The 23,116-nt window shown below is 38.8% G+C and overlaps 1 protein-coding gene across 9 annotated transcripts in view; it reads right to left on the reverse strand.

The window, feature by feature from the left end:
• The window catches only part of TDRD3 (tudor domain containing 3), a 134,957-nt gene extending 117,615 nt beyond the window's left edge, over positions 1 to 17,342 (reverse strand). For 2 of the 9 annotated variants that reach the window (XM_081045787.1, XM_081045789.1), the window contains exon 1: positions 15,853 to 16,305. Coding sequence is in view for 5 of the 9 variants with exons in the window: in XM_081045782.1 (XP_080901908.1) it covers positions 15,786 to 15,868 (83 nt within the window). In the remaining 4 variants the exon portion in view is untranslated. Of the gene's footprint in view, positions 1 to 15,785; positions 16,397 to 17,088 lie in introns of those variants that run through there. The other 7 variants (XM_081045783.1, XM_081045788.1, XM_081045782.1 and 4 more) reach the window with 7 other exon arrangements.
• Positions 17,343 to 23,116: the final 5,774 nt, after the last annotated feature.

The raw sequence follows: 23,116 nt of genomic DNA on the forward strand, positions 1-23,116 counted from the left end.
AAGAATTTCTCATCTTCCCCAACCTTCCTCACTCATGCATCAAACCTGGCAATTTAGCTGTGAAGCAGGAGCAGATCTCTGAAATATGCCAATGCTCAGATCCCAGGTCCTGTTGAAGAGAAAGTTGTGATCCCATCCTCAAAGGACCTGAACGAGTAGTGACCTAATTCAAACTAAACTGAAAAAAAGCCACAATAAACACAAATCTGATTAAGAGCTCACCCCACCAAACCCCACCACCACTGATCTAGAAAAGGCATGGAAATGAGTATTTTTGTTTCACTCTCTATGGTTCTTTTATACAAAGACTGTAGCATGCAATCAAAAATCACGCGGCATACCATAAAGCAAAAATATACATAACAATCAAAAGATGAAACAGTCAGTAGAAACAGAGCAGAGATGAGTCAAATGTTGAAATTGGTATGCACTTGAAACTAGCTATGGTATTAAAAAAAAAGAAACTTCATGGAAGAATTGGACAGTAAGCAGAGAGAGATGAGGAATTTCAAAGGATATATAAACTATAAAAAATATAAATGCTCAGACAGAAAAAGTCACAAACGATATGATTTCACTGATACGTGGTATATAAAACTGAAAACAACTAAAGAACAAGACAAACAAATGAAGAAATAAAAACTCACAGACACAGACAATAGTTTAGTGGTTACCAGAGGGTAAGTGGGGAGACGGGTGGTAAATGAGGGTAAATGGGGGCAAATATATGGCGATGGAAAGAGAACTGACTTTGGGTGGTGAACACACAATGTGATATATAGATAATGTATTACAGAATTGTACACCTGAAATCTATGTAACTTTACTAACAATTGTCACACCAATAAACTTTAATTTAAAAATACATGTGTGTGTGTGTGTGTGTGTGTGTGTGTGTATGCTAAAAATGAAAAATACAAGGTCAGAAATAAAGAATTCTATCAATAGGCTTTAGAGCAGACATAAAACAAACGTGGAAAGAATTAGTGAACTTGAAATAGGTAAAATAGAAGTAGCTGAATTAAAAAAAAGATTAACAAAATGGAAAATCCAAGATAGCAAGGTGTAGAAAGAAATGGGAGTGAAATGAGGCAGAAGAAACATATGAAAAGATAATGCCTGCATAATTTCCAAAACCGATGAAAGATACCAAACTAAAGATACAAAAGCCCAACAAACTCAATAGTAAATAAATACAAAGAAAACCACAGCAAGGCACATCACAGTCAATTGCTGGGGGGAAAAATAATAAAAATCAAATTTTAATACCAGTGAGACGATAGAGACAAATTATTTACTGAGGAAAAATATAAGAATGTCCACTAACTTCCCTTCAAAAACAATTCATTCCAGAAAGAAATAACATCTTTGAAATACTGAAAGAGGAAACCATCAACCTATAAATCTATTAAATCTAGATCCAGAGAAAATATCCTTCAGAAAGGAAAATGAAATAAAGAGATTCCTAGATAAAAGGTGAGAAAATTCACTATTAGTACTCACACAATACAAGAAATGATAAAAGGAGTTATTAGTCTTAAGTAAAACGATAAAAGATGAAACCACAGGAAAGAAATAAAAGCATTTGAAATGGTAAATATGCAGGGAAATACATGCATAGAAAATATTTTTAAACTACCTTCATATTTATATGTAAATTTAAGTCTATATATTGTTTAAGGTGAAATAAAAATAATGTGAAGGACATATATAGATAGATAGATAGATAGATAGATAGATATAGATATAGATATAGATATAGATATATAGATATAGATATAGATATACAGTATGCCAAAAAGACGTGTACACGTTTTAAGAAAGGAAAAACTGTATTAATATACACCAATAACAAAAGAATACAAGTCACGTTTGACTTCTGCAGTTACAAGAAGCGCTCAAAGTGGTTACCATCAGCGTTCAGACACTTCCCGTGATGGTGAACTACTGCTTAAGCAATGTTGACCAAAGTATTAACATCTCTTAAAATGTGTATACATTTTTGTGGCACCCCCAGTGTGTGTGTGTACATGTGTGTGCACGTGTGTGTGTGTGTGTGTATTCCATATACATGGAAAAAAACGTCAGGACAATGGGCAGGCAGGGATAAACAAAATTATACTGTTATAAAACTCTTACGATACATTGCTCATGAAGTATTATTTGAAGGAAGACTCTGATAATTTTAAGACTCATGTTGTAATCTCCAGAAGAAAAAAAAAGACACTAAGAGATATAACTGAAAGTCAATACCGGAGACAAAACAGTATACAATCATCCCTCTGTATCCATGGGGAATTGGTTGGTTCCAGGCAGTCCCCCTTCTCCAAGAATACCAAAATCCAAGTGGGCTCAAGTCCTTAGTTGGCCTTCTGTGTCCATAGGTACCACATCCAAGGATTCAACCAACCTTGAAACTTTTAATCCCTGGCTGGCTGAATCTGCCGATCTGCAACCCGCAGATATGAAGGGCTGATTGTAATAAAATATACATGATACACCAAAAATACTAGAGGCACAAAAAAAAACCAAAACTGGGATAAATAGAAAACAAATAATAAAAAAGATTATAATCAAACTTGCCCATTACCCAATGTGGCACATATGAGGTGTGATCAAAAACTACGATGAATATTTAAATTTAAAAAAATTATTACAATAAAAGACACATTGCCATTAATCACCCTCAAAGTACTCCCCCTCACTTCAAACACACTTATCTCATCGTTCTCGCCACTTTCTGAAGCAGTTCTGGAAGTCCTCTTTCGTGAGTGTCTTTAGTTGTGCTGCCGTGGCTGCCTCCATGCCCTGAATCGATTCAAAATGCTTACCTTTCATGGTCTTTTTGACTTTGGGGAAGAGTCAGATACAGGCAAGAACATAAGTGAATAGCAAAACCACGTTAAGCTTCTAAGAAATCAGACAAAAATGATTTCATTTTTATAATGTCCAATTACAGGAAAAATTAATTCTTGATGACAGATGTCAGAAAAAGATGACCTACAGGTCGGTGGAAGGGAAAGGGCATTAGAAAATGTTTTTGGGTGATGGAAATATTTTCCATCTTGCTTGGATGGTGGTTATGTAAGTGTATATAACTATCCAAGCGAAGTAAAATAAAAGTGAAACAAAAACAGAATTTTGGTACTACCAGTAGGGAAGGTAAGAAAGGGCAGGGAAGGGAGGGATAAGAATACCATTAAAGACAGAAAATGGATCATCTTAAAGAGAAGAGAACATGAATTCTGCAGTGTTTGGGGAGACAAGGAATAGGAAATTTCACTAAGGTTAACCAATACCTCCTAATGTAGCAAAGAAGTCAAGGAAAGGCCTGAAAAGTACCTCACTGGGAGGTCACTGGTAACTTCAGGAAAACCATTTCAGTGGTGTGGAAGGAGCAAGGCAGACTGCAGCGGACAGCAGAGGGAACCGTAGGTATAGGTGAGGAGGTGGAAAATACAGACTGTTGAAAGAATTCTACATATAAACACAATCATATATGTGTTCAACATTAAAACTGCAACTTTCCAACTAAAGAAAAATACCCGAAAAGACACTAACAAAATTTCCTTAAAAAGGAAACTCAGATCTTGGTGCAAAATGTCTTGCTCAATAAATATCTACTTATTAAATGAATGTTTTAAATACAGCTTCATTCACATACTGGCTGAGAAATAGAACGAAAGTGAGAATGCAATTACTAGTTGATCATACCAGCACGATCATCGGAAAGCTGAGAACAAGTATTCCCCTCTGACAGCAATCACTGCTTTTTGTCAATATATTCTCAAATGCATTTAGTTAAAAAAAACACAATGTCCCTGCTACTCTTCAGAAATCAAGATCTAAAAACTCTGAGGACTTGCTCATCTTCTTTACAAAACCTTACATTTGGAAACACGTTATTTATTGAAGGGAGTCAGTGAAATGAAGTAGGTCATTTTTGCTATGATTTGGTATCATACCATGTTAAATCTTAAGTCACCATTTATTTTATCAACTTACAAAGCACAATTTTTGAAACATCCAACAAACGTATGAACTCTTAAGCAAAGGACGTCAAAAAACCACCAGCACTAGCACTAATAGATAAAATATTATCAACTTATTTTATTTTTAAATTGGGGGGAGGGGAGAGAGGAGACCGGTCAAAGACACTGAGAGAAAAACCAGAGTTCTCCATTTCTTTAATTTCCCTTAAAAACAAAACAAACAAACAAAAAAAACCTTATTGATGAAGTTTGTCTCTAAAGAATGTTTTTCTTTAAAGTGTCCCTGCCAGAGTATTAATCTCTTAACCCATTTTTGAAATAAAAGCCAGAATGAGCTTTGTAAGTTCAGCAAATTTGATTTTTTCATGGAGGGAAAGTGGGGGGGGGGGGTGGATCAAGTCATCCATACAAAGTTTGGCCCTTTGAGAAAAGAATGCAGTATTAATTGTATACATCTCACATTATGATATGTAAAGTTAATCATGATTTTTACAGAACAACCAATGTATTCTTCAAAATTATTATATTCTATAAGTGTGTGGATGAGCTATAAAGGCTGCATTGATCTGTTTAATTTAGCTAAAATTCAGGGCCTAGTTTCTCAATAATGGCATTTGCCTACTATTGGTTACATTTGTTAAATGGCATGTTTGCTTGTTATCACTGTGTTAGCTAGAGCCCCAGTACATCCAAGTGGTTAGATGAAGTGTAAAAGTTCTGATGAAACTGTCATGCAATTCCTATAAATAGAATAATGTCAAAAGTGGAAACTGTAGACTGGATCACAGGGAATATGAATTTCCACATGGTAGGACTGGTAATTCTGTAAGTCTGAGGACACATATCCAAAAAGGAAAAATATGAATGAATATGGCAACAGATATTGAAAATTGGATTTTATTAGACCCTTCAAGCCTAGTCCCCTGAACACTGTTAGGAAACTTCATCATCAACCTCTGTCAAATCGAGGCATGAAGTTATTTTGCTCACAAGTTCAATTTCTAATCTAAAATAAGCAGCTTGTTACAGGTAAACCGGGTTAATTAAAATACGTTAAATAACAAAATATATTTGATAGCCAAAGACAAACTTCTAATTTTACTCCGATTGATATGTTTTAACAGGTTTTTCAACCTCATATCCACTCTGCTTCACCCCTTAAGCAGTACTGATTTGATCAAAACTATCTGTGGTCTAAGTTTTCTATAAAATTCAGAAGTTGTCCAGGTGTGATAGAAATTCTCAATTGAAACCAATGAAGGATATCTATCTGCCCTAGGGCATAATGGAAAAGTTCTATTAAAATCAGTAGACCATTTCAAAAACACCTGACAATTCTGTATTTGACAGGAAGCGCCATTGCAAGTACTGGCACATTCCTATCAAATTGTTAGGATTTAGTAACCTGTGAGGCAGCTCCATTCATACCAGTCATTATGAATAAAGATAAGAACAAGAATTGTGTTAGAAAGTTATTTTTGACAAATGCTGGACAAGCAGTTTGTGTTACTTGTTCCAACCTCAGTGTTTTCTAAGTAAATAACGAACAAATAAATCTATTTTTCACTAATTCCTTAGGGGAGAAACTGGCAAATTTTTCCTGTAAGGTGCCACATAGTAAAAATTGTAGGTTTTTCTAGGATCTCTGTCACAACTAGTAAACTCTGCCCCATAGCACAAAAGCAGTCTGGCTATGTTCCAATAAAACTTTATTTACAAAAACAAGGAGCAAGCCAGATTTGATCCATGGACCACAGTTTACCAACCCCTTACTTAAGGTAAAGCTATGTAATCTTTCTTTCTTCAAAATCTAGACTCAAAAGGTAACTCTCTCAAAAATGTATTTAATCTTAAAAACATTTATATTGTCCCATAAATTTACATATTACATAACTGGCTTCAAACATTTAATTTTTGAAGAGGACATCCATTACTCAAGTGAAATGCTTACTTACAAAAATAAAAGGCAAATAATTAATAACAATGCAACATTTCAACAAGAATGTGAAATTACCTGCCTTCTGCATCTGAGACTTACTAAATTAGCATCCACAATAAGAGACTGAATAGTGACACTTTGCTTTCTCAAATGTCTTTCTATTCTTCCTATTCAGTGAAATAATTAATATTATTTGAAATATTTTATCTGTACCATTTTATCTTGAACTTGAGATACTAATAAGATTACAAAATGGTAAGATATACTTTAAGATTCAAAATCCATATGACATAAAAATGTTTTCTTTATCAAAGTAACCCTTTTAGAGACGACATAAGGTATTCTAAAAAAGAGTGAGTATATCAACTTTTTCCAAAAGTGACACATCAGAAATCCATATATTTGCAAATCACATGAAGCACTGTACGTATATATTGGGTGCTCAGCATATGACAAGCAGTGTTCTAAGTACTTTGTGTGTATTAACCCATTAACCCTCATAATTATAACATGGACTAGGCATTACAATTGGTACCATTTAACAGATGAGCAAACAGAGGCAGCAAGCAGTTAATTAACAGGCTCAAGGATACAGCTGAACAGTGACAGAACCAGGAGTGACCCTGGCTGAGAGTTGGACTTCAGAGTACATGCCCTTAACCACCAACCACACTGCTTCTCAAGAAGTAGGTACAAATCTAACTGAAGATCAAGAGTGCATAGTGGTGTCTCCCTAACTGTTTTCTTTTTCTCAGTTATCCTTCAGGATAACCCAGTTTGGGGATATAATTCTAATTAATCAGTTCTAATTAATAATTCTAACAAAATTTCAACTATTCAAAATCACATCATTTATTAATATCAGTTTCAAACACAAATTGATTCAAGCTTGCAAGTCTGTTCTTTGGCAGCACTCTCACAGACTTCCCGCTGACCTAGTACTTCATACACACTGGATACTTAGGGGGAAAACTGGTGCTCTAGGTCAATACCAGGCAGATCAGAAGAGCCACAAAGCATGCTGAATATAACAAAAGCACTCAGTCAAATATGAGCCTATTTTTCCACTTTGAAAGTACATGTCTGAAACATATAGAAATCTATAATTATACATTTTTAAAATATACTTTTGCTGAAAGCATTAAAGCATTACCAAAAACTATAAACCATTCAATTTATACATTCAAATTATTGTGATAAGGTAAAACATTTTATAGGACCACCAATAGTCCGATTCAATTTTATTTTCCAGGAAAACATGTTAAGGCAGGAATGGTAAAAACCATGTTAGCCAATCCGATAATGGCACAAATAAGTCTCATATCACCAGTCGTAAACTAATATGAGTTCATATTAGTTCATAAAAAAAATGTTACAAAATACGTAAAACAGTTATCTCATAACAAACATGACCATTCTTTGATATGCTGTACTTGGTATCAACAATACGTTTAAAGCAAGATTTGCAATCCTCTTTTATAAGTAAATAAATTCATACATACTACTACTTACAATGGAATAACATATAATTAGTGAAAGAGGGCTTTGGAAGCTGAAAAGTTCTTTAGAGATATAAGATTATCACTGAAAATAATATAATTTTTAAAAAGTAGAATAATATTAACAAGTACATTATATCAAAAAACATAAAAGACTTTTTTAAAAAAGTAGTGCCTCATTCTTTCGTACCAATTCATGCACCTTTACTATAATTTGAACAGTATCACTGAGTGAAAAATGTTTTTAATATATGTATATAAAATACTTTCATTATCAGTTTTGAATTATCAAAGAAACACCTAATTAATATATGCTTATAAAGATTTCTGATGGATGTGTAACTAATTAAATGAATAAGGAAAAAACAGTAAAAACAAAGCAAATAACCGCAACCAGAAAAAGCAGTTAAAAAATTTATCAGCATGAATAAAATAAGAAATAAGTACATCCTGATCCTGTAAAACTTCAAAATGTAGCAACCAAAGAAGATTATGTTGGGTCCTGGGTGCTAACCTTACCCATCCCTCTTCAAGAATCCAACTGAAGAAAGAAGACAAATGAACATAATCCTGGAGAAATATTAGTGTAACTCAGCAGGCAGCCTGGACAGAAGTTCACGGCAAAGCCCTAGGAGTAGAAGCCCCTGCATACCATCTTAGGCTCTCAGTTCAGGCAGAAAGGGACCCTAATATCTGCCATTCTGAGCATGGTGAACTGAGGAAGGACACTGAGAAGGAGCCTATTTCACATGCTCTGTGTCCTAACTAGTAACATATACATGGTCTTTTTTTGGCGTTCATAATTGAAAGTTAACCAAAAAAAAGCAACCTGTGCTTGGCAGTCCTTAGGTAACACCCCAGTGGACTGGAACCCAACGCCAGTTTACTAGATTGCAAAGCACCTACATCCCTACTTTTCTGTGGGAAATAATAGGCTATTTCCTACATTTCTGTAGATACTACATTTGTTCATAAAACTGCTTTTCAATTTCACAACTTTCATTTCAGAAATGTTTCTCCTCTACAAAAAATTTGAACAAGTTTCATGATCCTTGAAAATACAAAAACAATATAATGAGAGACACTGACACTAATTAAGGTGATACTAACATTTATTCCACAATCATTTAAGTGTCTGTCTGCCTCACACCTGCTAAATGCTAGGAATACTACAAAAACTTGAAAAGACTTCATCTTTGCATTGTAAGAGCTTACAGAATAATAAGGCATCAATCAAAGGTTTTAACTAATTAGAAAACCACATATTCATTCATTTCTCTGGATGCAAAATTAAAATATATTTACGCCAAAAGGAAGAATTATTTCATTAACTTTATCATGATTACCTATCAACTTTTTGGACACTTAAACTTAGGGACATCCCTATTTCTGTCTTAAAAAGAAACTTAGACTGAATCAATTCCAAAATCCATTATGAAATGTCAGCTTTATTTAGCAAGTTTTTACATCAATACTTATATTTAATGGTTCATATGAGGTATTTTACAACATCTGCCTTTATTAATTTTCAAACTTTTCAAGGTACTGCTTAGGAATTCAGTAAAATAAAAAATACTTTTCTTAACATCTTCACTTAATATCCACAAAAGAGTGTCCTCTGAAAAGCTGCTACTGCATTTTATATGTAGAGGGGCTTGGGGGTATTTGAGGAAAATTAAAAGAGCGGACCTACAGATATCTAAATTTATAAAGATTGTTTTAGAAACTGCTCTGAATCTCTAATATCAGCAAGTCAACAAATTAATACTGACCTAATCAAAAAATATTGTCACAGAACTCTTAAAAATATGTCCATTTTCTCTTCTAGAAAAATCGACGTTTTTCATAATGCATTCCAATGGTTTTTCTCTTCTCTGGCAGCTCCTTAAAGGCTAATTCTCCATCTAAAACGCGGGAATTTCTCAGCGCTTGCACAGCAGCCTCCTCCTACTCAAAGCTCGGTCTTTAGCTCCTAGATCAGCGCTGTCCAACAGAAACGTTATGCAAACCACGTATGTAATTTTAAATTTTCTAGTAGCCACATTTTAAAAAGTAAAGAGAAACAGGTGAAATTAATTTAATCATATATTTTAATACAATATATTTAAAACCTTATTCCACTATATAAACAATGTAAAAATTAACAATATACTTATATTCCCTTTTTGGACTACTACCGTGTTTCCCCGAAAATAAGACCGGGTCTTATACCGTATTTCCCCCCAAACTAAGACTGGGTCTTATGTTAATTTTTGCTCCAAAAAACACATTAGTGCGTGTTTTCCGGGGATGTCTTATTTTTTTCATGTACAACAATCTACATTTATTCAAATACAGTCATGTCATCTTCTTCTGGAACATCGTCATAACGTACTAAATGTTTCCATCTGGCTGACGGTCTTAACAGGGGCTTATTTTCGGGGTAGGTCTTCTTTTCAGGAAAACACAGTAAGTCTCCCAAGCTCAGTGTGTAGTTTACATTCACGGCACATCTGAATCTGGACTAGACACATTTCAAGGGTTCAGCAGCCACACGTGGCTAATGTCTACCAAACTGGACAGCACATCCATGCACTGCTTCAATCACGTTTCCCCAAATGACTCCAACTTTGTATCTCTAACCCAGTCTTCTCTTCTGAGTGCAAGACTAGTGTTTCCTAATGCCTAACTGGAGTCTTGTTTCAGATGATTCAAGGGCAACTCATACTCAAATAGTGTCCAACTTGGGTTCATGACCCACTCCTCAAAAATGTGGCCCCCTCCTGAGTCCCTGTCTAACCCACTCAGGTATGCAACCCCGCACTCTGCCCTCTCCCTCACTCCCATATCCAATCCATCAAAAAGTTCAGTCCATTTTACCTTCTAAATATCTCAACTCAACTGACTGCTCTCCATCGGAACCATCACCACCACGCCATGCATCTAGTCCTGCCCAGCTCTGATCCACTTTCTTCAATGCAAGGTCACCTTAAAACTTAAGTATGATGTCATCCCTACGTCAACTGTCTCATCCCAATAAAACTTTTCAACACATGTGTATCACCTCCATAATGAAAACAAAGTTGCCATAGTCTTCAAGGCCGAAGCTACACGACTTAGCCCCCAAGTGTCTCCCAGCCCCATCTTACTACACCGCCTTTCTGTCTTGCCCTCCTGCCAGCCTGGCCTTCAGATCTTTGCACCCATCATGCTCCTACTGTCGTAACCTCTGTATAAGCTCCTTTCCTCTTACTTAGGTTATGTAATTCCCACTCCAGACCTCAGGGAAGCATTTTCTGACCACCATGAAGACACCAAATCACCCTTTTCATAAGCTCTTACAGAACCATGTTCCTTCTCCTCCCTACTATATTTTACAGATGCAATATGTTTAGATATGTAATTAGTGGCTTTCTTCCCATAAGACTACATCTGATTGTACTAAAGAAAGTGCCTGCCACACCACGTGTTTAGTAATTATTTGCTGAGTGCATCAATGAATCCACCTTGCCTTTTCCCTAGATGAAGACCAGACACCATATTATGAGATGGCGTATGCACATACTCTGCTTATACATCATTAGTTCTGCAAAGCCTTTCAGACTTCCTAAATCTGAGTTAACTGCTTTCAACAACACCCTGCAGGTAAAACACCAACGTATAACATGTTCAGATTTTGCCTGTCTTGTACGTCACTCCAACAACAAACACAATGCCTTGTGTAGAAGAGGCATATATACTTACTACGTGTATTTCAGCACAGACATTACTGTGTGGGGTTACATGTTTCCCTGCATTCTGACTGACTATTGTTATAAAAACTATCATACCTTCAGTAGCACTACACTAAAGATAGTGCTCGGCACAACAAGAAGTCTTGCTGGGTAGCCATGGAGTTATCCAACCAGATGAGGGATGAGGGTAGCAATTTGTCCCTACTTTAATGGCCATAAAACTAATGTGTGAGAAGAGCTGACATGTGCACAGAGACTCACACCCACCGGGTGGGTGTTGCGGGTGTTACAGCGTGACAGTACTAAGGTGCGGGTAAACTCAGGCCAGCCCTGTAGTATGACGAGTTCTTCCCTTGTTCTCTGCTTTACCAATGTGCTCCTTTTCTGCTTTCAACATCTTTCATTTGACACCCTTAATACTTTCCATTATCACCACATATTTCTCGACCCTTCTTCTCTGCTTTTCTTTGTCATTCTATGACTTCACAAATGTGTCCCAATTTTTACATGAAAATTGGTGTGTTGCTGGGAATGCAGTGTGCTTCTTCTAAAAATTATCTGGAAGTGTTGTTCAGCTACTTCCAAATTCTACACCTTTCAAAATGTCAGAATTTCTAGATAGATGGGACTTAACTGTAACATAAGTCAAAATGCCAATATTCTATTGTCAAAAGGAGAAAACAGAGGCCAGAAAACGTAATATAGCTACATTTTTATGATTCTTGAAGTGTTACTATGCAATTTTTACTTGATTTAGCAAATGCTGCCGTGAGAAGAGAAAATTATTTTCAACTTGCTGAGGTAGCAAGTTTCTTTTTATACCTCCTTTATGCTTGAGGCAGTCAAGTCTACAGGCAGTTGAAACTAGATTTATAGGTTATTCACCAAAAAAAAAATCACTGCAAATGGCACCTTAAAATCTGAAAACTTGCACAGTTTAACAGAATAGCCAGTCATTTTTTAGCAGTTTACAGTATCAATAGAAGCAGCCAGGCAATACGTAACATATTTTGAGACAGAGAGTCAAGAAGGCTTATTATCTTTGAACATTATAATTTCACAAACAATATAAACCAAAGAGATAGTTACAAATGCTCCTTAAACAGGAAATAATTCAAAATAGCAGGATGTCTCCAATAAGCTCCCCTTAAACCAAGTACAAAGCCATTGGTTTCTTCTACTGTTCTTCAGCATGAGTTATTCCTCTGTTTCATCTAAAAAGTGTTTTAATGGTTCTGATCCTTTCCAAAAGAGCGTCCCAAGGGTACATTTATATCAAAGTGGTAATGATAAAATATTTAACAATTCTAGAAAATTAGAAACTCCTGTACTTAACATACAACCCTATAAAGAACTATCAATATTCTTTAAGAACATGACTATGCCTGAGAGCTATCCTGGAATAATAAGAGGAAGCAACTTGATAGTTTGCATAAACTCTTACAGCATGACTAGTACCAATAAGGTATTCTTGAAAGTATAGTAGTTCTACTGATGATGCTGCAAAAGTTGTTTCTCATATGAAGATTGAGATGGTTTACTAGCAATCTCCTGGGAATAGGAGTGTCTCTCAGAAAACTGAAACCAAACCAACAAGAAAGGCACAGGGATGCAATGCAGAGCAGGAATTTGACTGTTTCGGTCTTGATCACTAATGAGTTTGGGAGGAAGCTGCTAGGTGATGGGATGGGAAAAGTAGCTCTCCATCTGTGCACAGATCAAAAGCCAGGGATTAGAAATTCCAGCAAAGTCTTGAAGTTGTTGCACCTCTTTGGAGTAGCTAAGGAAACATGAAGAACAACAGGGCAGGCCCCAAAAGAATAATAATCACTTTATAACTCATATTGACATTGTGCCTTTATTTGCTCGACTTATCCCATGGTTGTTTTCCTCTAGTGCTATAATTTGCTAAAGACTTATAAGCTGTAACCTTTCTTGTTGTTCAAAGGTGAAGCACAGGGAATGAAGTATGGTATATACACTTGGGCCAGAGGGTATCGGTAGAATGCTAGCCTAGTCACTAAAGGGAGAGCACCTCAAACAGGTGAAATTCAAAGGGGACAAAAAGGAGACCTTCGTGTTCATCCTCTTTCCCTTCCAAACCTGCCTTCTCCACCAAAAACAAACACAAAAACAAAAACCCCTGAACACAATGCGGTTAAACCTTGGATGTGGAAAACCTGGTTTTTCTATAAAAACATGATCTTTCAGAATAATATGGAAACATAATATTTCTAAGGCTAAGTTACGGTGTCTTCAACTCAAAACTGTTAAATAAGGCAAAGATATACAATATAGTGACTTACTTTTACAGATTTTTTAAGACTTCAAAAAAATATATAGAATTAATCAGATTTTCAGTAAGCTTAATTAGCAATCAGGTGAGCCACTAAAAGGTAAAGGTTTCCCTGATTTCAATACCATCACTCCACAGAATAAGCACCTTATCTTTCCCAAATACGAAAGTAGATTTACATATCACAAATGCTTTAATCCAATTTTCAATTTTAAAATGTGTTATTTTTCATCAACAGTTTAAATTAGAAGTGCTCACCAGAGCTTGGAGGAAATGAGTACCGAATCTTTATTCCAGACATTTGGGCTCTAGTCTTGGCTCTGCCATTAACATGGTAACTGAGCAAATTGTGGATACTGTCTGTACTTCAGTTTCCTCATCTGCACACTGAGGGAGTCAAGCTATACAATCATTATGTCTATGGAAAATACCTTTTGAAAAACACAAACACAGCTGATTACGTTCCCTTAATATCTTTTGTTCAAAAGAAACAACAGACCCCGAATGGAGTCACTGTGGCAAGCCCACCAAGACTTAATGTCTAAACTAATTGTAGTTTCAGCCTCTCCTTCCTCAGAGCGCCTTTCGATTTACTAGATGGGATGCTGCCCGATTCATGAATTGTTCAACAAAACCAACTAGATCTTTAAATTTACTCGGTTGGATTTTTGTCCTTTAACAGTTTCTATTTTTCGAAAGTTTCAAAGGTTGATATTTCTTCTAAAAAACAAAATTCAAAAGATTCAAAAGGTTAGTAGAAATATACAATTCTCCCTCCAGGGAAATCTCAAAACAGAAAAAACAAAAAAGGCAGAGAGTGAAGTAAATCTGTTATCTAAATAAACCTACAGTCAAATCTCCTCTCATTGAAGTTACTCCATGCATATGATTAAGCTCTACAAAGAATCAATGTATCATTTAGTGCATTATTTAAACATAACCACTATACTATAGAAGTCCCAGAAACTTTTAAGTTCAAATCAGCAAAATCTAATACTTTCTGTGCTACTGACCACTAAGGGGGGGTGGGGGGGAATATATATATATATATATATATACATATACACACATATATATACATACACATATGTATACACACACACACACACACACACACACACACAGCCTGACAAGGTGGTTACTGTTGGAATTGTATTTAAAAAATATATATATGTTGAACTTTGTGGGGGTTCTAATGAAGATTAAAGACTAAAAACAAAAATTTTACTCAAATGTAAGAGGAATAATAGATTGGTCTACATAGATCATCTGTACCCCTGAAGATCACATTTTTTTCAGAAACATAAGGTTTTCACACTAAATATTTCCTAACTCTCTATTTTAGGTGAAGCTGACAGAACAGATTTAATAATAGCTTAGGTGTTTTGGCATCTGTTTCTTTTTAGGTCCTACAAGTCATCAAACGAATAGACTGAGTACTAAGAAAAACGGTTTTGTCAGTGACAATAACAGAGAATTCAGAGAGTTAGAGTAAACTCAGGATGTCAGAACTGGAATGAGTTGGTCAAAGTTGCTCTAAGGTTAGAAATTCTTCCAGTGCTCTTCTCTGCCTAAACCTGTGAGAGTCTGCATTTTAACACAGTAAGTCTCCACTTAAATATCAGATCTACAACCCAGGCCACCTGAAAGCCTAGGAGAGCCTCCAGTCTTTGGCACAAGTCTAGTCTGTTCAAGGCCCATCAGGAATGATAGGACACTGCCCAACTCCTAGAAACTCACAGAGCACTCCTGCCGTTATGAATCAAAGCCATACAAAAGCAACAGTGTGGTGAAAGGAAGAATCAAGTAAACAGAAAATTTGTAACACAAAGTGACACATGTTACAATATAACAGTGCTGGAGATTTATAACAAAATAACAAAGAAGAGAGGAACTCTACCTAAGTTTGGTTAGAGACCTGGCTAAGAAATTCTGATTGGCAGGAGCATTCCAAGGTCCATTGTATCAGATTTTATGGAAAACCTACAAATGTAGTGTGCTCTCTAGCACTTCCTACACACAGAAAAATAAGATACAGTTCCCCACCCTTAAGGTTAGAGTCCAAAGAATCATTTAGAATGTGTTTGGAAGCAAAATAATGAGACTAGCTAGCATTTCTACAAGAGGTGGCCTCAGGTTGGAAAGCAGTAAAAGACTAAGTTTGTAAATGAAATCATAAAATTACTTTGAAGAGCTAAGACTCAATCTAACGAAGAATGGGAACGATTCAAATTGAAGAGTTATCCAAGATCATTCAAGACAACCTTGTGAGGTACAGAAACTGAAGCTAGAGATTCCAGGTAAAAGAACAAACGTGAAACTGAATAAGGTGAGTTTTAAACTCACCTTGTTATGTTACTGGTGTTCGACACAAAAAACTGTAGAAACAATAACACATAACAATTAAAAGCACCTTCTAGCGATGTCATTTCTGTAAAGTTCCTTAACAGTTCTGTGTCTGTCTCCACCTGTAAAATGGGGTGCCCACGAAGCCAGGAGCAGCTTCTGCAAACCACGGGTGTTATTACACTACTCGAATCAAAATCTTGATGCACAATATCAAATCCTCCTCTTTTAGGTAGGTACTTGTGGCCTCCATAACCTGGCCCACACCTTCCTGGTCTTAATCCTCCGGGACACGCTCCCACTTCCACGAAGCATGTGGTCCTAGGGGCCAGTTCTGCAAACCGATCAGCGCTTGGCCACTTCCGTGCCCCATCTCCAGCGGCTCGGTGACTGGTAAGCCTCCTCCTAGGAAAACAGTTCCTTCCCCTCCAACTGCACAGCAGAGCTGCCTGCTCCCTGGTAGCTTACCACTGCTTGAACTGTCCCGTGTTTGTTCTTGTATTGCCTCCCTCCCTTCTCTCCTCTTTTCACCGAGACAGTGGTGACCTTCTGGAGGAGGGGCAAATCGCCTTCGTCGTCCTTCCCAACCCCTCACCGCACACTTTGCCTCTGAAGGCCTGCAAAAGCGTGACTGAGTTACACCACGTGTTTGCAACTGTGATGGCCGCAGCTCCAGAGACCGCTTCCTTTCACACCCGTTTGAATCGCTTTCAGATCCTCCAGGTGTTGACCTGAAACGTCTGCCAACCCCAGCACACCGCCGTGCCTTCGAGGAAAGTTGCACGGAGCACCCCCACGAGTTGACAGCGAGGTCATCCGTAGCTTCGGAAGTTGTGTGTGGGGGCCGTCGAGCTCAGCTCCACACCCGTCGGGACTGCACGCGGAGCGGAGCGAGAGACCCGCGGGCAGCCGCCCGGGCGGTGCTGCCGTGGGCCCCGAACTCCCCGCGGGCCCGGCCGCGCTCCTCCGGCTCCGCGGCACCCGGTGCCCGGCCTTCGCCCGCCCCCGTCCCGCAGCGGCGCGGCGGGTCCTCCCGGGCCGCCCTGCGAGCCCTGCCCGCGCCCCGCGGCCTCTCCCCGGCCCGCCGCTCGCCACCCGGGGCCCAGGCCGCGCCGCAGCCCCGAGGGGAGCGGGGGACTCGCCGGGCCCCGCGCGGCGCCGGGGGCGGAGCCGGCCCGCGGGCTCCGGGAGAGGCCGGGGGCGGGCGGCGGCCTCCGCCTACCCCGACTCGCCCCCGCCGCCCCCAACCCCAGCCCCCTCGGGGCCCGGTCCGCGCCCGCGGCCGGCGGGGCTCACCACTTACCAACCCGCCTGGGACAGCACGGCGCCGGGCATCTCGGCCATGGTAGCTGCGGAGGCCGGGGGCGGTGGGGGGCTAGGATGGGGTGGGGGGGCGGCCTCCTACTAGAGACCGAAAAAAAAAAAAAAAGAAAAAGAAAAGAAAAAGAAAGAAAAGAAAAAAAAAAAACTCCTCCGGTCGTCTCCGCACTGGGCATGCTCAGTGCGGCCGGCGCTTCCGCGCGCGGGTTCCGCTCGCCGCGTTTTGCGAGCGGCCGCGGGGGCAGCCGGGTGTGGGGCTGGGCGGCGGCGGCGGCGGGAGGCGGGAGGCGGGCCGGGCCCGGAGGCGGGGGCGGCGGGGGCGCGCGGGCCGGGCTCTCGGCCTCGCCACCGGCAGCTGCCTGTCGCTTCCGCGTGGGTCACTTTTGTGCGTTGCACACCGTGGACACTGTTGGGGGGGGGGGGTTCTTGGCAGAGCAGAAGGTCCGTCCGCGTGTCCAGCAGGCTCCTGCCCGAGTGGACGCGGACAGGTCGGGGGCGAGGGAGCGCTGCCAGCGCGAGGCTTCTGAGGCCGTGTTTTCTGCGGTAAAACTCAAAGGAAAGCCCCCTCTGCCGAGGCAAAAAAGTTTACTTTCTTTGAAAGACTCGCGCCGTTCCCCGCACTTTTCTGTTTACCGGGACGCAAACAAAGAATGCGTCCTGATGTTTTCGAGTCCCCGCTGGGCAAATCGGCGCGTCCTGGTCGGACACCACAATGAAAGTTAAGCGTGTCAACCCGAGAACACCCGCCCTTAAGAGACGTGGGGAAATCGGGCCGTTGTGTCGGTGCTTATTTTTCTCGTCGCTCTCCCACCGGGCCTGTCCCTGTCCCAGCGCAGCGCTGTGACGTGGGCGCGGGCACACCCAGCCCCGGCTCCCACAGTCCCCTCGCCCGTGCCCTTCTTAGGTTCTCAGGACTGAAGCGCAGGGGCGGGCTCCGGCTGGGCATGCGCGGCGGCGGCGCGGATGACGCGCTAGCGTGATTGGGCGGCCGAGACTCGGACTAGCCAATCGGAGGACGCGGGCCGGGGAGACGCTTCCTAAAAGTTCGCTCCACCCTCCACGGTTTTTCACTTCTACGGACCCGAGGGAGAGGAGTCTTTGAAGTGGTCCTGGCCTCAACTGCCAAGTCCCAGGGTGAGGCTGTTAAAAATCTAAATGTCACCACTGCGGTTGCTTCATTTGAAGCTCTCCGCAAAAGCACACATTTAAAGCAGACTACGGAATCTGGCAGAGTCGCTCCTGGAACTGGGGGAGGGAATTGAGTGTTACAGAAGGACGGGTATGGTTGCCTAGGGGTGGAGCTAAACTTCCTTAAAACCAATTTTGCTCCTTTTAACTGGGGTATTCCGTTTGGGCTTCCCAAAAGTCATAGTTCTGAAGTCGTGATGCTTTGCTGAGTTCCAATCCTATTGGAACATGTTGCCAAGCAGTTTTAGAATCCGAAGTGCGTCCGTTCTGCGCTACAATTTGCAGTAGTATACTGTGTAGCCTATATGTGCGCTGCAAGAACGTTTCAGTTTATAGGCACCAGTCATATCCCGGAGTCTGGAAAAGATTTACCAATTGAAAGTAAGCAGATGACTCAAAACCAAATTTGCTAATCGTTTTTATTGGTTGTTGGATAGAATCTTCCCTTAGAATCTTCCCTTACTACTTATTTACCTTTTGCAATTAATGTCATTTGTTAACTATGAAAATTATAAGTTGTCCCATTCATCAGAATTCTTCACTGGTTACATGTGAAGCCTTTACACATTTGTTCTCATATGCAGTGTATTGCAATAAGAAATTACCATTGTATGGTGCTTACCGTAACTGATAAAATGCTCCACAAAACACTACATTCCCTTATTTAAAGATATACTTTAAAAGAATGGGTTGAGGATTTCCACTGGAGAAATTTGAGAGAATATGAGCATTATATAATTATCACAGTTAATAGAATATAAAAAATAGATAAAGGGAATACATGAGTGCCACTAAAAATAAAGGAAGGAGGATGAAAACTTTTCTTTCAGAGGACCACTAGAGATTAAGTGTAGAACAAATAATAGAATTAGAAAATCACCATTTTCCAATCAATTACAGTTGCTTCAGGCAAAGTTCATCAGAGGATGCTTAAAGCCACTGGGTGAAAGATTGTAGGAGTACAGGACTTTCATATGGTCTCAAAGTATGAAGCCATAACTTACGTATTGCAAAAAAGAAAACACCTTTACTTCAAAGAAGAATCACGGCCTTAAACAAGTAACCGAAGCTAGAATTGTTAATAATGGGACAATCTGATACTATGTGCTTACTGATGTCATGTGATTAGAAATACACATCATCTAAGAACTGCTCTTGCCCAAATTGTTTAATTCGATTATTTAATCAAGCTTCTAGACAGTGGTTCCCAACCAAAGAGTGGATCCCCATCCCACTCCCATCCTCCTGTCCCACCCTAGGCACTGTGACAATGTCTGGAGCCATTTTTGTGTGTCATAACCTGGGGTTTGGGAAGTTGGACATGGTTGTTACTGCATCTAATGGGTAGAAGCCAGGGATTCTGCTAAACATCCTACAACCCACAGGACAGCCTCTCCCCAACAGAGAATTATCCAGCCCAAAGTGTCAATAGTGCCAAGGTTGAAAAGCCCTGGTCTAGACATAGTGCAAATTTAAAGGATAGCTAAGGGATATTTGAACCAGTTAAACATGAAGAAAAGGGAGATAAATCCAAAATGTGGCTATTCTGCAAGAAACATAGCCTGGACTGTTCTAGAGTCATTGTAATTTTTTTAAAAGAGAATTCTTCCAGGTTGAACAGACCCAAGAGACATGACAACAAAATGCAATCCTGGATCCTTAAAAAAAAAAAAAAAAAATTAATAAAAAAAGGATTTTGTGGTATTGCCCTTATTTTTGGAAGTTTCATGCCAAAGCTTTTATGGCTTAAGAGTTGTGGTATCTGCAGTTTGTTTTCAATGATATAACAGAGAGAGAAGGTAACTGTGGCAAAATGTTAAAAATGAGCGAATCTAATTGGAGGGTCCAAGTGCTCATTTTATATAAATTATTTTAACTTTTCTCTAAGTTTGAAATTTTTCAAAATAAAAAATTAAGGAAAAATGATGGATTATACTAATTTCTTTCACATCAAAACATTTTTTATTGTAATTATGTTCTGTATAGATAAGTTGGTGCCATGGAAAATGGTAGCAGCCGACTAGATGAAAAATGAATTTCCATTTTTAATAAGGTTAAATCATTGATTTACCGAAAAAAATGGAAAGTCTTGCACTGAGCTGAAAGTTAGAAGAAATCCAAAGATGACAAAAGAGCTTTGTGAAGAGTACAAAAAGACAGAGTTAAATTTATTTGGAGTCAATGTTGTAAATTAACAGAAGAGAGACTGAAAATCCATTCACCTGTTTTGCCCCTGTCATTTCAGTGAAGGAAAATGATCGAAGAAGGGTAGGAGTCTAAGGATAAGTAGGAATAAAAGCCACAATAAAATGTGAGATTATAAGAGTATCCAGCCCCTCTAAGGCACATTAAATCTTTTGACCTTAAGCCATTTACATCCTGGAGAATACTCAAATAACCCTTGAAGGACTAAATGAGCCAATGCCAGAGAGCCCTGAAGAACTGCTGAACCCATCAGGAAATATGCTAGAAGCCTGAAAACAGGCAAAAATATTTTCGGTTTTAAGAAAGGGAAAAGAGTCTTTTCAACAGATGGTGCTGGAACAACTGCGTATCCATGTACCAAAGAATAAAATTGGACCCCTTCATCACATCATGTACAAAAATTAACTTAAAATTGATTATAGATTTAAATGTAAGGGCTAGAAATATAGTAATCCTAGAAGAAAGTGTGGCAGTAAATCATGATATTGGGTTAGGCAATAGATGTGACATCCAAACACAATCAAAAAATGAAAAATTAGATAAAGTGGACTATTAAAATGTAAAACTTTTGAGACTCAAAGGACACTGAGGACAGTGAAAAGATGATCTACAGAATGGGAGAAAATAGACACTTGTATGGAGAATATATAAAAAGCTACTACGACTTAATAAGACAACTCAGTTAAAAAATGGGCCAAGCATTTGAACAGATAGTTATCAAAAGAAGATATACAAATGGCCAATAAGTAAATGAAAAGATACTCAATATTATTAGTCACTTGGGAAATGCAAATCAAAAACACATTAAGATACTTCACACCCACTAGGATGGCTAAAGTTAAAAAAATAGACAATAACAAGTGCTGGTGAGGATGTGGAGAAGTTGGAGACGTCACAATTGCTGGTAGGAATGTAAAATTGTGCAACCACGTTGGAAAACAGTTTGGCACTTGCTCAAAAAGTAAACATAAAATTACCATATGACTCAGCAGGTCTACTCCTGGGTATATACCCAAGAGAAATGGAAAAGTGTCCTCACAAAGACATGTATTTGTTCATTGATGTTCACAGCAGCATTAATCATAATAACTGAAAAGTGGAAACAATCCCAATGTCCATCAACTGATAGATAAATAAAACAAGTTCGGTTCCACAAACTAAAGACCAGGTAATGGGCTGTTCACCCATTAGTCATGATTCTGGAACTTATGGTTTAGGAGATGAATTTTCAGGAGTAAAAGGAATTGAAATAGCTGACTTCCAAAGATTGTTTGACTCCTAGAATTCTGTTTCCAAATCATGTCAGATAAGCCTCATTTCCCTAAAGAAGAAAAAGCTTCCAGTAAGTACAAGAAGTAGGGTGTGGCTATCCGGATAGACTAGGCTTTACTATGACGATAAACAACCACAAAATATTAGTGGCTTTTAATTAAAAGTGTTTTCCATGTTATGTGTGCTTGTGTGGAGGGTGAGGAGGAAGGCCTCTGCTCATAGTGGTCCTCCTCACTCCAGGACTCTGACAGACACTAATAACCATCTCAAACACTGCTGCCCAAAGCAGTAGATGGAAAGAAGTCTCTGGACGACCTCACACTGGAAATTACATGCGCTGCCAGGACTGGGCATGTGGCGACACAGGAAGTCAATCACCAGATACCAAAACATGAAGAGCCAGAAATGTTCAGTGAGCAAGATAATGACCGGGTAGGTCAGTGAGGTGCCAGTATTATATGTAGTAACAAAACCCTGAAGATGACCAAAATGGCCATCAAGGGGATAACATTTAAATAAGTTACGATAGGTGCCATGTAGACATTACCAAAAAAATGAAAGGAGATCACTGTATACTGACTAAGATATATATTAGTCAGATACATATATGAGTATGTATGTGGAGTAAGGGAATAAAAGCAACTTATAATAATAACAAATTATTATAAATCATTAAGAAAAAGGGAAAAAATCCTATTAGAAAAATGGACAAAGTATATGAATAGGCAATATACAAAAATAGAACGTAAGTAGTCAATAAACACATGAAAGTGTTTAACCACATCAATAATCACAAAAATAAAAATTAAAACAATAAGATATCAAATTCCATTTTTACCTAACCCAACTGCAAAAGCTAGTAGGGAATATAAAATGTCCGCAAGGATTTGGGAAAATTGACTTTTTTTCTCAATTTATTGGGGTGACAATTGTTAGTAAAATTACATAGATTTCAGGTGTACAATTCTGTATTACATCATCTATAAATCCCATTGTGTGTTCACCACCAATTCAGTTCTCCTTCCATCACCATATATTTGATCCCCCTTACCCTCATCTCCCACTCCCCACCCCCCTTGCCCTCTAGTAACCACTAAACTATAATTTAACTAAACTATTGTTTTCTCATTTGTTTGTCTTGTTCTTTTGTTGTTTTTGGTTTATATACCACATATCAGTGAAATCATAGGGTTCTCTGCTTTTTCTGTCTGACTTATTTCACTTAGCATTATACTCTCAAGATCCATCCATGTTGTCACAAATGTTCCTATATCATCTTTTCTTACCGCCGAATAGTATTCCATTGTGTATATATACCACAACTTCTTTATCCATCTATCAAAGGA

The sequence above is a fragment of the Rhinolophus hipposideros genome (genome assembly GCF_964194185.1).
Source record: "Rhinolophus hipposideros genome assembly, chromosome: 4".
Lineage (NCBI taxonomy): Eukaryota > Metazoa > Chordata > Mammalia > Chiroptera > Rhinolophidae > Rhinolophus > Rhinolophus hipposideros.